Below are 16,404 nucleotides of genomic sequence, written 5' to 3' on the forward strand. Positions count from 1 at the left end.
ACTCTACCGAGTTCCTCGTCAACCTACTTCCAACTGAAGCTGAGTGAAAGTTGACATAAGCATTGGCATATATGGCACCGTTGATATAGGCATTGACATATATGGCACCATTGACATGTATGTCACCGTTGACATAGGCATTGGCATATATGACATAGTTGACATAGACATTGGTATATATGGCACCGTTGACATAGGCATTGGCATATATGTCACCGTTGACATAGGCATTGATGGCACCATTGACATAGGCATTGGCATATATGGCCCCTTTGACATAGACATATATGGCACAGTTGACACAGGTAATGGCATATATGGCACAGTTGACATAGGCATAGCCTCAGTAATCTGCGCACATCGTGTGATGGCATTACATTTAGTTGGAAGAAATTCCCGTGAAATTTGTAACCTCTGAGTAAACTATATATTATTTTAATTTTATGGCCATTATCAGCCTGTAAGACAATTAAAGGCTATGTTTATGCAACAAAGTAATGAGTATATAAACATTTTTGCAGCCTAATCTCATTCAAAACTAAAATTGGCAGCCTTATCATGACAGGGGAATTTTTTTTTTTACTGCGCATAAAGTGAGGCAATCACGGAAACTGTGACTTTTGTAACTAGTTAATCATTATTGTACCTTCCTTAGTTGATATATTATGTATAAGTTCCAGAATCAATTATGCACCTATGGAACCAATTAACCGACATCCATGATAATTCAGACCCTCTTCTAAACACGTCGCGTTTCTAGCAGAATTGATCAACCCGACACGATTACAGTTTTAGTAAAGCGTAAAGCAACGCAATATTGACGTATTATGAGCAACGGAATTAACGTGTTAGGCTCGAAACTTTCTGGTAAAACAAAATACTTTTTTTTTAATATTGAATCGTGAGAATGGGCTGGCCTTGTGGGTTATACTATAAAAGAAGCAACGCCACGTGACACTATATGGCTATAAATCTCATTTTCCAGTAATGTTTTCGGTATGGAATAAAATATTCTTCGTTTTTTTATGTAGGTAATTATAGAGAACTACTGGATATGTGACTGAAAATAAATGGCGGGAAAAATGGCGGGAGGCACATTAGCGGCGGGGGCGGCGCGTGACGCCATTCCTCTCCCAGCCTCCATCACGTGAGTACCTCTTGCTCTCCACTCTTAAAATTTGTGTAATTTTTTGTGAAGGTTTACACTCAGGCACGTCAGCCTCCCCCTACGACCTAGGCACGAAGGCACGCCCGCCTCCCCCTACGACTTAGGCACGAAGGCACGGCCGCCCCCCTCACGAGCCAGGAACGCGCGTCACCTGCCCCCTTGACCAAGGCGCGCGTTCTCCCCGACCAAGGCACGTGCCCCCGTCCAGACGCCTCCCATCCAGGCACGCCTCACACCTAGACACGCCTCCCATCCAGGCACGCCTCACACCTAGACACGCCTCCCATCCAGGCACGCCTCACACTTAGACACGCCTCCCATCCAGGCACGCCTCCCATCCAGGCACGCCTCACACCTAGACACGCCTCCCATCCAGGCACGCCTCCCATCCAGGCACGCCACACCTAGACACGCCTCACACCTAGACACGCCTCCCATCCAAGCACGCCTCCCACCTTGACACGCCTCCCATCCAGACACGCCTCCCATCCAGACACGCCTCCCATCCAGACACGCCTCCCATCCAGACACGCCTCCCACCTAGACATGCTTCACACCTAAACACGCCTCACACCCAGACACGCCCCTCACCTAGATACGCCTCACACCTAGACACACCTCCCATCCGGGCACGCCTCCCATCCGGGCACGCCTCATACCTAGACACGCCTCACACCTAGACACGCCTCCCATCCGGGCACGCCTCACACCTAGACACGCCTCCCATCCGGGCACGCCTCACACCTAGACACGCCTCACACCTAGACACGCCTCACACCTAGACACCCCTCACACCTAGACACGCCTCACACCTAGACACGCCTCACACCTAGACACGCCTCCCACCTAGACACGCCTCACACCTAGACACGCCTCACCTAGACACGCCTCCCACCTAGACACGCCTCCCATCCGGGCACGCCTCCCATCCGGGCACGCCTCACACCTAGACACGCCTCCCACCTAGACACGCCTCCCACCTAGACACGCCTCCCACCAAGACCTAGGGTGTAGCCGGAAAATGTATTAATGGCAGGATGCATAGGGTTGGGCCGGGTAAGCAACCAGTGGCAGGAACGTGTGGCCCTAGAATGTAAATTGGCGGGAAACTTTAGTGACGCCGGAGAATCTAAGAATGGCGGGAAAAGAATTGCGGGGGTAGAGAACTTTCGGTGTAAGTTGGGCTTTACTTATATCAGTAGTCAATTCGTCTGCCCCTGTACCTACCTGTGTAAACAAACCAAAGGATATTTTGAGGTCGAGGTAAGTCACCATACACAAAATGTTTTTGCGCTGCACTAGGCTAGGCAAGAGAGTAACAAATGTGTTTTTTTTAATAATTTTGTCGTATTTCAAAGTTTTGTTTTTTCAAATTTAATGTTTAAGAAATTATATAAGCCCTTGCACCCCTCCAACCTCCCCACTTCCCCCCTTTATTTGCACACCCACCCTCCCCCTAACCACCTGCACACCCACCCCTCCCCCCAACCGCCTGCACACCCACCCTCCCCCCAACCGCCTGCCCAACCACCCTCCCCATAACCGCATGAACACCCACCCTCCCCCCAACCGCCTGCACACCTACCCTCCCCCCAACCGCCCGCACACCTACCCTCCCCCCAACCACCTGCACACGCACCCACCCCCAACCACCTGCACACCCACCCTCCCCCCAACCACCTGCACACCCACCCTCCCCCCCATCCACCAGAACACCCACCCTCCCCCCATCCACCTGCACACCCACCCTCCCCCCATCCACCTGCACACCTATCCTCCCCCCAACCACCTGCACACCCACCTTCCCCCATCGACCTGCACACCCACCCTCCCCCCAACCACCTGCACACCCACCCTCCCCCCAACCACCTGCACACCCACCCTCCTCCCAACCACCTGCACACCCACCCTTTCCCCAACCACCTGCACACCCACCCTCCCCCCAACCACCTGCACACCCTCGCTCCCGCAAACCACCTGCACACCCACCCTTCCCCCAACCACCTGCATACCCACCCTCCCCCCAACCACCTGCACACCCACCCACATCAACCACCTGCACACACACCCTCCCCCCAACCACCTGCACACCCACCCTCCCCCCAACCACCTGTACACCCACCCTTTCCCCAACCACCTGTACACCCACCCTCCCTAACCACCTGCACACTCGCTCCCCCCAACCACCTGCACACCCCACCCTCCCCCTAACCACCTGCACACCCTCGCTCCCCCCAACCACCTGCACACCCACCCTCCCCGCAACCACCTGCACACCCACCCTCCCCCCAACGACCTGCTCACCCACCCTCCCCCAAACCACCTGCACCCACACGCTCCCCCCAACCACCTGCACACCCTTGCTCCCCCCAACCACATGCACACCCACCCTCCCCCCAACCACCTGCACACCCACCCTCCCCCCAACCACCTGCACACCCACGCTCCCCCCAACCACCAGCACACCCACCCTCCCCCAAACCACCTGTACACACACGCTCCCCCCAACCACCTGCACTCACCTCCCAACCACCTGCACACCCACCCTCCCCCCAATCACATGCACACCCAACCTCCCCCCAACCACCTGTACACCCACCCTCCCTCCAACCACCTGTACACCCACCCTCCCCCCAACCACCTGCACACCCACCCTACCCCCAACCACCTGCACACCCACCCTACCCCCAACCACCTGCACACCCACCTTCCCCCCAATTCTTGTACACACACCCTCCCCCCAACCACCTGCACACCACCCTCCCCCCAACCACTTGCACACCCACCCTCCCCCCAACCACCTGCACACCCACCCTCCCCCCAACCACCTGCACACCCACCCTCCCCCCAACCACCTGCACACCCACCCTCCCCCCAACCACCTGCACACCCACCCTCCCCCAACCACCTGCACACCCACCCTCCCCCAACCACCTGCACACCCACCCTCCCCCCAACCACCTGCACACCCACCCTCCCCCCAACCACCTGCACACCCACCCTCTCCCCAACCACCTGCACACCCACCCTCCCCCCAACCACCTACACACCCACCCTCCCCCCAACCACCAGCACACCCACCCTCCCCCAACCACCTGCACACCCACCCTCCCCCCCAACCACCTGCACACCCACCCTCCCCCCCAACCACCTGCACACCCACCCTTCCCCCCCCAACCACCTGCACACCCACCCTCCCCCCCCCCAACCACCTGCACACCCACCCTCCCCCCCCAACCACCTGCACACCCACCCTCCCCCCCAACCACCTGCACACCCACCCTCCCCCCAACCACCCTCCCCCCCAACCACCTGCACACCCACCCTCCCCCCCAACCACCTGCACACCCACCCTCTCCCCAACCACCTGCACACCCACCCTCCCCCCAACCACCTGCACACCCACCCTCTCCCCAACCACCTGCACACCCACCCTCCTCCCAACCACCAGCACACCCACCCTCCCCCCAACCACCAGCACACCCACCCTCCCCCCAACCACCAGCACACCCACCCTCCCCCCAACCACCAGCACACCCACCCTCCCCCCAACCACCAGCACACCCACCCTCCCCCAGCCACCTGCACACCCACCCTCTCCCCCAGCCACCTGCACACCCACCCTCTCCCCCAGCCATCTGCACACCCACCCTTCCCCCAACCACCTGCACACCCACCTTCCCCCCATCCACCTGCACACCCACCCTCCTCCCATCCACCTGCACACCCACCCTCCCCCAAACCACCTGCACACCCACCCTTCCCCCTACCACCTGCATACCCACCCTCCCCCAACCACCTGCACCCCACCCACCCCCAACCACCTGCACACCCACCCACCTGCACACCCACCCTCCCCCAACCACCTGTACACCCACCCTCCCCCCAACCACCTGCACACCCACCCTCCCCCCCAATGACCTGCTCACCCTCCCCCCAAACCACCTGCACACACACGCTCCCCCCAACCACCTGCACACCCACCCTCCCCCCAACCACCAGCACACCCACCTGCACACCCACCCTCCCCCCAATGACCTGCTCACCCACCCTCCCCCAAACCACCTGCACACACACCCTCCCCCCAACCACCTGCACTCACCTCCCCAACCACCTGCACACCCACCCTCCCCCCAACCACCTGTTCACCCACCCTCCCTCCAACCACCTGCACACCCACCCTCCCCCCAATCACATGCACACCCACCCTCCCCCCAACCACCTGCACACCCACCCTACCCCCAACCACCTGCCCACCCACCCTACCCCCAACCACCTGCACACCCACCTTCCCCCCAATTCTTGTACACACACCCTCCCCCCAACCATCTGCACACCCACCCTCTCCCCAACCACCTACACACCCACCCTCCCCCCAACCACCTGCACACCCACCCTCCCCCCAACCACCTGCACACCCACCCTCCCCCCCAGCCACCTGCACACCCACCCTCCCTCCAACCACCTGCACACCCACCCTCCCCCCAATCACATGCACACCCACCCTCCCCTCAACCACCTGCACACCACCCTCCCCCCAACCACCTGCACACCCACCCTCCCCACAACCACCAGCACACCCACCTTCCCCCCAATCACCTGCACACCCACCCTCCCCCCAACCATCTGCACACCCACCCTCTCCCCAACCACCTACACACCCACCCTCCCCCCAACCACCTGCACACCCACCCTCCCCCCAACCACCTGCAAACCCACCCTCCCCCCCAGCCACCTGCACACCCACCCTCCCCCCAACCACCTGCACACCCACCCTCCCCCCAACCACCTGCACACCCACCCTCCCCTAACCACCTGCACACCCACCCTCCCCCAACCACCTGCACACCCACCCTCCCCCAACCACCTGCACACCCACCCTCCCCCAACCACCTGCACACCCACCCTCCCCCCAACCACCTGCACACCCACCCTCCCCCCAACCACCTGCACACCCACCCTCCCCCAACCACCTGCACACCCACCCTCCCCCTAACCACTTGCACACCTACCCTCCCCCAACCACCTGCAAACCCACCCTCCCCCCAACCACCTGCACACCCACCCTCCCCCTAACCACCTGCACACCCACCCTCCCCCCAAACCACCTGCACACCCACCCTCCCCCCAACCACCTGCACACCCACCCTCCCCCTAACCACTTGCACACCCACCCTCCCCCAACCACCTGCACACCCACCCTCCCCCCAACCACCTGCACACCCACCCTCCCCCCAACCACCTGCACACCCACCCTCCCCCTAACCACCTGCACACCCAGCCACCTGCACACCCAGCCACCTGCACACCCACCCTCTCCCCCAGCCATCTGCACACCCACCCTCTCCCCAAGCCACCTGCACACCCACCCTCTCCCCCAGCCATCTGCACACCCACCCTCTCCCCCAACCACCTTCCCCCCATCCACCTGCACACTCACCCTCCCCCCATCCACCTGCACACCCACCCTCCCCCATCCACCTGCACACCCACCCTCCCCCCCAGCCACCTGCACACCCACCCTCCCCCCCAGCCACCTGCACACCCACCCTCCCCCCAACCACCTGCACACCCACCCTCCAATCAACCACCTGTACACCCACCCTCCCCCAACCACCTGCACACCCACCTTCCCCCCAACCACCTGCACACCCACCCTCCAATCAACCACCTGTACACCCACCCTCCCCCAACCACCTGCACACCCACCTTCCCCCCAAAACTTGTACAAACACCCTCCCCCCAACCACCTGCACACCCACCCTCCCCCAACCACCTGCACACCCACCCTCCCCCAACCACCTGCACACCCACCTTCCCCCCAAAACTTGTACAAACACCCTCCCCTCAACCACCTGCACACCCACCCTCCCCCCAAACCACCTGCACACCCACCCTCCCCCCCAACCACCTGCACACCCACCCTTCCCCCAACCACCTGCACACCCACCCTCCCCCCAACCACCTGCACACCCACCCTCCTCCCAACCACCTGCACCCCCCTCCCCCAACCACCTGCACACCCACCCTCTCCCCCAGCCACCTGCACCCACCCTCCCCCCAACCACCTGCACACCCACCCTCCCCCCAACCACCTGCACCCGCCCTCCCCCAACCACCTGCACACCTACCCTCTCCCCCAGCCACCTGCACACCCACCCTCCCCCCCTAACCACCTGCACACCCACCCTCCCCCCTCCCCCCAACCACCTGCACACCCACCCTTCCCCCAACCACAAACACACCTATCCTTCCCACAACAACTTCCATACTCCCCTACACACTTGCACCTCCTACCTTCCTATGGCATCCACCCTCTTACCAACAACTTTGACATCCACTCCCCCCCCCCAACTACTTGCACACCTACCCTCCCCACCAACCACTTGCACACTCACTTTCTTCCACACTACCTGCAGACACACACACAAACTGAAATTTAGCATAATGATGTGTATGATAAATTCAGTGTATTTTAAAATATTTTTTTTTCCAGAAAATATTCTCTTCTGAAGTGAAAGTCAAGGAAAATAAACTGGAAGTCCTGGAAATACAAAACAACTAAGTATGTAAGTCATTTAACGCGATTTTTTGTTAATTTTTAGAATTTTGAAAAAAAAGATTATGAAATAATTCAACTAAACATAAAAGAAGTGATAAGTCTGCAGACATAAACAATACTCTCTTGTGTCATGATAGGATCTAATCATCCAACAGATTGGTCTTTTAAAATAATTTTACTTGCCTCTACTCGTCACAAGCGCCGTCTTGTTGAATTATAAATTTCATTATACCTGTGTTTCCCTGATTCACAACACATTGAACATGAACTTTTGTCCTCGCTAAGTAAGTTATTTGTTAATCTTGTTTATGTCTTAATTAAGCAAGAATGTAAGTTTTGTATCTTGTAAAACGTTTTTATTAATCTTAGTGGGACATCCTGTTCAGGGAACCAAGGAGGATTCTCTGCCTCAAGAAAAGATTTTCCCTCCTTATCAACTAGGTTCAACTTTACACTCCCTTTCTTGGTTAAGCTTAGGAGTGAGCTTTACTTCGCCTCTCTCTCTCTCCTACAGGACTCCTCTTCATCCAGTCGAAAGCTTATTACCATCTAGGCTCTGATTTTCATCCCATCTGGAAGCCTGAGGGGGAGTGGGCTCCTTTTCCTCTTAGGCTTGCATTGATGTGCTCCTTATGGCATTCCCGGCTAGCCTTGGGAGTTCTGAGTCTCATCTGGCCTGTCACAGAAGGCTGTTCTCGTAGCTAGTGCTGGGAATTCATTTGCACTCACCAGCTAGACTGAGGTGAAAGAAGTGAAATCTTTTTCCCCTTCAGCAAGCCTTGTGGGCTCTGGGGTTACTCATCCCAAATGGCTGGCCATTAGGGTTTATTCTCCCCCCCCCCCAACCTGTTTTAAATTGTTTCCTTACAGCCTAATCTATTTAATTATCTTATTTTCTCCTACAGCCTAACTCATTTTAAAATCTTGTTTTTTCCTTACAGCCTAATCCATTTTAAAATAGTTTTTTCCTTACAGCCTAATCCATTTTAAAATAGTTTTTTCCTTTCAGTTTTTTTTTTTCATTTTAAAATCTTGTTCTTCCATTACAGCCTAACCCATTATAAAATTTTGTTCTTCCATTACAGCCTAACCCATTATAAAATTTTGTTCTTCCATTACAGCCTAACCCATTATAAAATTTTGTTCTTCCATTACAGCCTAACCCATTATACAATTTTGTTCTTCCATTACAGCCTAACCCATTTTATAATTAGTTTTTTCCTTACAGCCTAATCCATTTTTAAATATTGTTTTTCCATTGCAGCTTAACCCATTTAATTTTTTCCCCATTACAGCCTAACCCATTTTAATTTTTTTTCTTACAGCCTAATCCATTTTAAAATCTTGTTCTTCCATTACAGCCTAACCCGTTTTAAAATTTAGTTTTTACTTTACAGCCTAATCCATTTTAAAAGTTTTTTCCTTTCAGCCTAATCCATTTTAAAATCTTGTTCTTCCATTACAGCCTAACCCATTTTAAAATTTAGTTTTTTCTTTACAGCCTAATCCATTTTAAAATCTTGTTCTTCCATTACAGCTTAACTCATTTTATAAACTATTTATCCCTTACAGGGTAACCTATTTATATTAATTTTTTTAAAATCTTAATTATAAATTATCTTAATAATAATAATTATGAATTTGTCTATAATATTTTTAATTTTTATAATTGACTTGGAACCATTTGGCTTTTAGCCTCGAACAAACAAAGACATTAGGTTATATATATTAATGTTAGATAACTTTTTGTTTAATTTATTTAGTTAAAAATACAGTTTCGTATGAAATTCCATGCTTAAGGATGTGTCATCCATCACTTGTCAATTTTGAAATCTTATTTTTCCTTACAGCCTAACTCATTTTAAAACCCTGTTTTTCAATTACAGCATCATCTATATAAATCTTGTTTCCCTTACAGCCTAATGAATTTTATACTCATTTTTTCCTTTACAGCATAACCCATTTATATTACATTTTTTTAAATCTTAATAATTGTAAATTTGTCTATTACATTTTTAGTTTTTATAATTTACTTAATTGCAACCGTTAGGCCTCAAACCTCGAACAAACGAGACATTCTCTTACAGTTATATGTTGGATAACTTTTTGTTCAATTTATGTAGATAAAAGTTGGATAACTTTTTGTTCAATTTATGTAGATAAAAGTACAACTTTATAAGAAATTCCATTAATTGTGATCACTTATCAAATATTGTTTTCCCTTATAACCTAATCCATTTTATAAACTCATTTATCCCTTACAGCGTAACCCATTTATATTAAATTGCTGTAAATGTTAGTAATTCTGTCCTGTCTCTGACAGGACTCTTGGTTGATGTGACTACTGGATATTACATGCAGTTCGATGCAGGAACCAAAGGCTGTGTGTTCAGGTACTGTAATGTACCTGAAGTTATGGGTGTAATAAGTTATGGGTATTTAATACGTATATACACAATTACATGACTAGCTGCTTCCAAGCTTGGCGGGCGTCCTGTACGCTCTGTTTTCCTTCTCTCTGGCGTCTGCTCCGCCACACATAGAAAACGGATGGTACCATTTTCTATGAACATAGACATCCCTCCTTTTCTTTAAAAAGAATGAATGCAGGATGTCTACCATGCTTGTAGCACAAAGCAAAGTTATTAACACAAAGTAAGTTATTAACATATCAAGAGATATTGCATACATTTAACATTAATTAAGCACACAAAGAATTTAAACAACTTAATCTTTACCACAAAGGATTTCAATGTTAAAAATATATATGCAATGATAAACATGAAAGAAACTGTAATACAAAGTTACAAAGTATTGAATGAGATATCTGCATTATTCAAACAATATTAAATTTAGTTTAGCATAATAAGTAAATACTTTTCATTACATAGGAACACAATTAATCATGAAATCGTGTAGGGCGTTTAACATGACGTTTAGGACGAGAGTCCTTAAATGCAATAATATCCCTTGATGAATTGTTTATTGAGTTTTAACTCATTTTTTATTTTTCTTTTGCACGACTTTGCACTTCATCATTTTCTACACTAGTTTGAATCACTTTGAAATAAGCCATATTACGTGTTATACTATGTTCTCTATTACTAGCTGTTACCATAGTTCCTTTTACACTAATCACTTTATATGGTTTTGTATCATACGGCATATCTAACTTTCCCTCTTTTTTTCTTTTTAACGAGAACAGTATCTCCAACCTTTATGACTTGTTCCTTTGCACGTTGATCATGAGCAATTTTCATTTTGCCCTTGGCTAGTGCATCCTTCTGAGCAGACGTTTATCCGTTACCTTGGCTGGCATGACGGGTAGTGCGATTCTCATAGGACGTCCAAATAAAAGTTCGCCAGGCGACTTGCCCAGTGTTCCATGTGGTGTTGCACGGTAGTTCCTGAGAAAAGCATACATAGCTTGTTTCCAGGATCGTCCTTCGGCATGTGCACAGCGTACCGCTTTCATGAGAGGTTGCATGAATCTCTCAACTTCTCCATTTGCTTGAGGATGTAGTGGTATCACGGCGGTGTTTGAATCCAATATGCTCAGCAAAGTTGACGAAGTCTTGTCCATTGAATGGCGGTCCATTGTCCGTCTTGACAACTTCAGGAATGCCAAAATTTGAAAAGATCTTGTCGAGTTTCGGGATGACAGCCTTTGCAGATGTGGAAGTGATGATTTCTACTTCTGGATAACGTGAGTGATCATCAATGACTACCATCAAGTACTCTCCAGTTGGTAGTGGTCCGCAGAAGTCCATCGATACTTCCGTCCATGGTGCAGCAGGTAGTGGTGAAGGTTGTAGAGGTGTTGGTCTTGAAGTTGCCAAGCTGCAGTTGGTCACTGCAGCTTGGCAAGGGACACAGGTATCATGCATATCCTTTGCTTGACGATCAATGCCAGGAAACCACACCTTTTCTCGTAGCAGCTGTTTGGTCCTAACAAGACCTTGGTGTCCTTGATGTGCAAGCTTCAGAGCACGTTGCTGGAGAACAGCTGGAATGACGATACGAGTACCTCGCAGCACGGTGTCGCGTTGTTGCGTAGCACTTAATTCTGTCTGGATGCGTTCAAGTGCTTTGAATGCATCTTGGTCAACTCCTGAGGGTGGGATGCGTGGAAACTTTTTCTTAGTCAATGCATCCACTGTTGCTTGCAGAGTTGGGTCCTCTAGGGTTGCAGTACGGATTTCATCAAGAGTGAGAGCCTTAGGGACTGCATCACAGGTTACAGAGTGTACATATTCCTCGGCAACTTGCTGATGCTTGGTGATGGTGAAACTGTTGGCAGGATGTCGACTGATGTAATCAGCGGGATTGCCTGCACCCGGCTTGTATTTCACCATAAAGTTGTATGGTTGCAGACGAAGAGCCCATCTCTCAATGCGAGCTGGTGGTTTGGACTTGGATTATTGAAGATGGTCTCCAACGGTTTGTGGTCAGTGACTATCGTGGTGAAGGGGTGCACCAAGCAGATACACATTGAAGTGTTCACAGCCCCATACAAGAGCAAGAGCTTCCTTCTCTGTCTGACTGTATCGTTGCTCAATATCTGTGAGAGAACGGCTGGCGTAGGCAATTACTACTCTGGAATCTGGTTGACCAGGTTTGTGTTGGGCTAAAACAGCACCTAAACCAACAGGACTAGCATCCACCGTTAATTCAGTGTCCATTGATGGATCAAAGTATGCAGCAGTCGCATTCTCTACTAGTGCATCTTTCACAGCATCAAATGCATTTTGCTCGATATCGCTCCAGTACCATGATGCATTTTTCTTCAGGAGCTCACGTAGAGGCTTCGTAATGGTAGCAAAATCTGGAATGAAGCGAGAACAGTAGTTTGCCATTCCCAGAAAACTATGTACTTCAGTGGACGTTGAAGGAGGTGCAGCATTCTTGATATCTGCAACTTTCTTAGGATCTGGAGACAGACCTTTGTCATTAAGTACATGTCCAAAGAATTCAATTTTATGTTGATTGAACTCACACTTTGCTCGGCTTAGCGTCAAATTCTTTTCTGGTAAGCGTTGCAATGTTGCACGAAGAGCTTTGTCGTGTTCAGCTTGGGTACGGCCATAAACAATGATGTCATCAGACATGTTGTCAACATTAGGTATATCTTGCAATACCTGGCTGATGATGTGCTGGAATACCTCGGCAGCACTGTTGATACCAAAACTCAGGCGCTTGTACCTATACAGACCTCGATGTGTCGTAAACGTTGTGATGAATCGACTCTCATCATCAAGTTCAAGCTGATGATAGCCCTTGTTTAAATCTAACTTGCTGAATACAGTTGCACCATTCAAGAGGTAGATCATATCATCGACAGTGGGTATAGGATGGCGTTCACGCATTATTGCCTTGTTGGGAACACGCATGTCCACACAAATGCGTATCTCATCTGGATTCTTCGGCTTTGGTGGAGTGACAATTGGGCTTACCCATAGTGTTGGGCCTGTTACCGGTTCAATGATATCTAGTTCCATCAGCCTATCCAGTTCGGCATCGACTTTCTTGCGTGTATGGAATGATTGTCGGCGATGTGGTTGGGCAACTGGAATTACATCTGGGTTGATATGCAGATGTACATTGCTATCAGTATAACAACCTATGGATTTAAATCGATCAGAAAATTCAGCAACAATAGCATCAACATTGTTTGCAGATTCCACTGCTACAGCATTAGAAAGCTGAAGTAGCCCCAATTTGGTTGAAGTCTTGTAACTGAGTAGAGACTCCTTTGCATTCCTAACATGGAATGTAGTAATGAGCATTGCATTCTTTGACTTGATCTCTGCAGTGAAAGTTCGAATCACTGGCAACGCTACCTTTGAAGCATAGGCAGTGGCTTTACCATTGTAGTTTTCTAGCTTTGGGAACTGTTTTTTAAATTTCTCATAGTGACATTCAGCAATGGTGTCAATGTTTGATCCAGTGTCAATGAGAACTTTGAGACAAATACCAGCAATGTATACTATAGTCTCTGGGTTGTTTGGAAGATCATTCCATTCTGTGATTGATTGTACTCCATAAATGTAATCACATTCACTGTCATCTGAGACTGGTTGTAATGAAATGTTGTCTTGTATATTATTAACATTCTTGATTTGAGGTGCAATATTGTGTTTACCACCTCGACCCCTATGACCTGATCCTCGTACAGTGCTTTTATTCATTGACTGGTTTCTTTAGTGCGGAACGACACATAGCACCAAAATGACCTAGTTTTCCACACTCATAGCACTTCTTACCTTGAGCAGGACAAACATTACCTTGGTGTGGGTAGTCTCCTCCACAATTGTAACATTTATTGTTGACACCCTCTGATGCGAGTCTTGTTCCATGACTCCAGTTGTGATGTGGTTTTCGGCTCAATTTAATGTTAGGTTTGGCATGATATCTTTGATCACGGTGTCCTCCCTGAACCTTACATACCTCATGACTGTTAGTAACAGTGGCAGAACCGTTGTTGGCACTGCACTCCATGACACGAGCATCATGTGCAGCATCTTCCATTCGACAAGCCATATCCAGTATCTTGGTAAGAGAACTGTCATCATCAACAAGTTCTAGAGCTCTTCGACGAAGACGTGTAGATGTGCATGTTTCAATTATTTGCTGTTTGATTTCTTTGTCAACATCAGCAAACTCACAATGGGCTGCTAAACCCTGCAGACGTGTGTGGTATTGATCAACGGTTTCATTAGAGAGTTGTCTGGCTCTCCTGAAATGCATAATTTCCATTGCAGTATTTTGCCTTGGTTTGAAATGTTCTGTTAGTTTGGCTTTGGCAATGTCATAATCTTTGGCACCACCAGTGTCTTTCAGTGTATCAAAGATGTCACAAACTCTATCATCTGCATAATGAAGTAGAAAGGCACGCTTTCCTTCAGCACTTTTGATGTCAGAAACTATCAACAAATTTTCAAACCTTTTAAGCCATTTGACCCACCTCTGTGACAGGTTTGTCTGGTCACAGTCAGGATCAAATGCAGGAAACTGAGGTATATTTGCCATTTTTACTGAATAAAAGTAAACTTATCACTTAAAATGTTCCTCAGAATATTAAACACTTACTGCACTGTATATGTTAGTCAAGAATTCACTGTAATTACTTTAATTTTGCAAAGCACAGAAGCATTTTAATGCTAAAGTTCACAACAGTGCACAATATAGCAGCAACTGACTTCTTACCTAGCCCTTGTGTACATGTGTTGTTCCTACTCACAGCAGCAGCACAGCAGTTGGCACAGCAGTTGGTGCTATAGTCTCTGGGTTGTTTGGAAGATCATTCCATTCTTGTATTTGATTGTACTCCATAAATGTAATCACATTCACTGTCATCTGAGACTGGTTGTAATGAAATGTTGTCTTGTATATTATTAACATTCTTGATTTGAGGTGCAATATTGTGTTTACCACCTCGACCCCTATGACCTGATCCTCGTACAGTGCTTTTATTCATTGACTGTGGTTTCTTTAGTGCGGAACGACACATAGCACCAAAATGACCTAGTTTTCCACACTCATAGCACTTCTTACCTTGAGCAGGACAAACATTACCTTGGTGTGGGTAGTCTCCTCCACAATTGTAACATTTATTGTTGACAACCTCTGATGCGAGTCTTGTTCCATGACTCCAGTTGTGATGTGGTTCTCGGCTCAGTTTAATGTTAGGTTTGGCATGATATCTTCTTTGATCACGGTGTCCTTCCTGAACCTTACATACCTCATGACTGTTAGTAACAGTGGCAGAACCGTTGTTGGCACTGCACTCCATGACACGAGCAGCACATGCAGCATCTTCCATTCGACAAGCCATATCCAGTATCTTGGTAAGAGAACTGTCATCATCAACAAGTTCTAGAGCTCTTCGACGAAGACGTGTAGATGTGCATGTTTCAATTATTTGCTGTTTGATTTCTTTGTCAACATCAGCAAACTCACAATGGGCTGCTAAACCCTGCAGACGTGTGTGGTATTGATCAACGGTTTCATTAGAGAGTTGTCTGGCTCTCCTGAAATGCATAATTTCCATTGCAGTATTTTGCCTTGGTTTGAAATGTTCTGTTAGTTTGGCTTTGGCAATGTCATAATCTTTGGCACCACCAGTGTCTTTCAGTGTATCAAAGATGTCACAAGCTCTATCATCTGCATAATGAAGTAGAAAGGCACGCTTTCTTTCAGCACTTTTGATGTCAGAAACTATCAACAAATTTTCAAACCTTTTAAGCCATTTGACCCACCTCTGTGACAGGTTTGTCTGGTCACAGTCAGGATCAAATGCAGGAAACTGAGGTATATTTGCAATTTTTACTGAATAAAAGTAAACTTATCACTTAAAATGTTCCTCAGAATATTAAACACTTACTGCACTGTATATGTTAGTCAAGAATTCACTGTAATTACTTTAATTTTGCAAAGCACAGAAGCATTTTAATGCAAAAGTTCACAACAGTGCACAATATAGCTGCAACTGACTTCTTACCTAGCCCTTGTGTACATGTGTTGTTCCTACTCACAGCAGCAGCACAGCAGTTGGCACAGCAGTTGGTGCTATAGTCTCTGGGTTGTTTGGAAGATCATTCCATTCTTGTATTTGATTGTACTCCATAAATGTAATCACATTCACTGTCATCTGAGACTGGTTGTAATGAAATGT

The 16,404-nt window shown here is 48.9% G+C and overlaps 1 protein-coding gene across 4 annotated transcripts in view; it reads right to left on the minus strand.

Annotated features, from left to right (window-relative positions):
• LOC123761330 (uncharacterized) overlaps window positions 1-16,404 on the minus strand; it is a 143,473-nt gene that overhangs the window by 12,856 nt on the left and 114,213 nt on the right. The window contains exon 1 of one of the 4 annotated variants that reach the window (XR_011224337.1): window positions 15,306-15,326. The exons of 1 other annotated variant lie outside the window; for it this stretch is intronic. Coding sequence is in view for 1 of the 3 variants with exons in the window: in XM_069312190.1 (XP_069168291.1) it covers window positions 14,015-14,759 (745 nt within the window). In the remaining 2 variants the exon portion in view is untranslated. Of the gene's footprint in view, window positions 1-14,014; window positions 14,903-14,936; window positions 14,958-15,305; window positions 15,327-16,404 lie in introns of those variants that run through there. 2 more of the 4 variants (XR_011224328.1, XM_069312190.1) reach the window with 2 other exon arrangements.

The sequence above is a fragment of the Procambarus clarkii genome, chromosome 7, assembly GCF_040958095.1.
Source record: "Procambarus clarkii isolate CNS0578487 chromosome 7, FALCON_Pclarkii_2.0, whole genome shotgun sequence".
Lineage (NCBI taxonomy): Eukaryota > Metazoa > Arthropoda > Malacostraca > Decapoda > Cambaridae > Procambarus > Procambarus clarkii.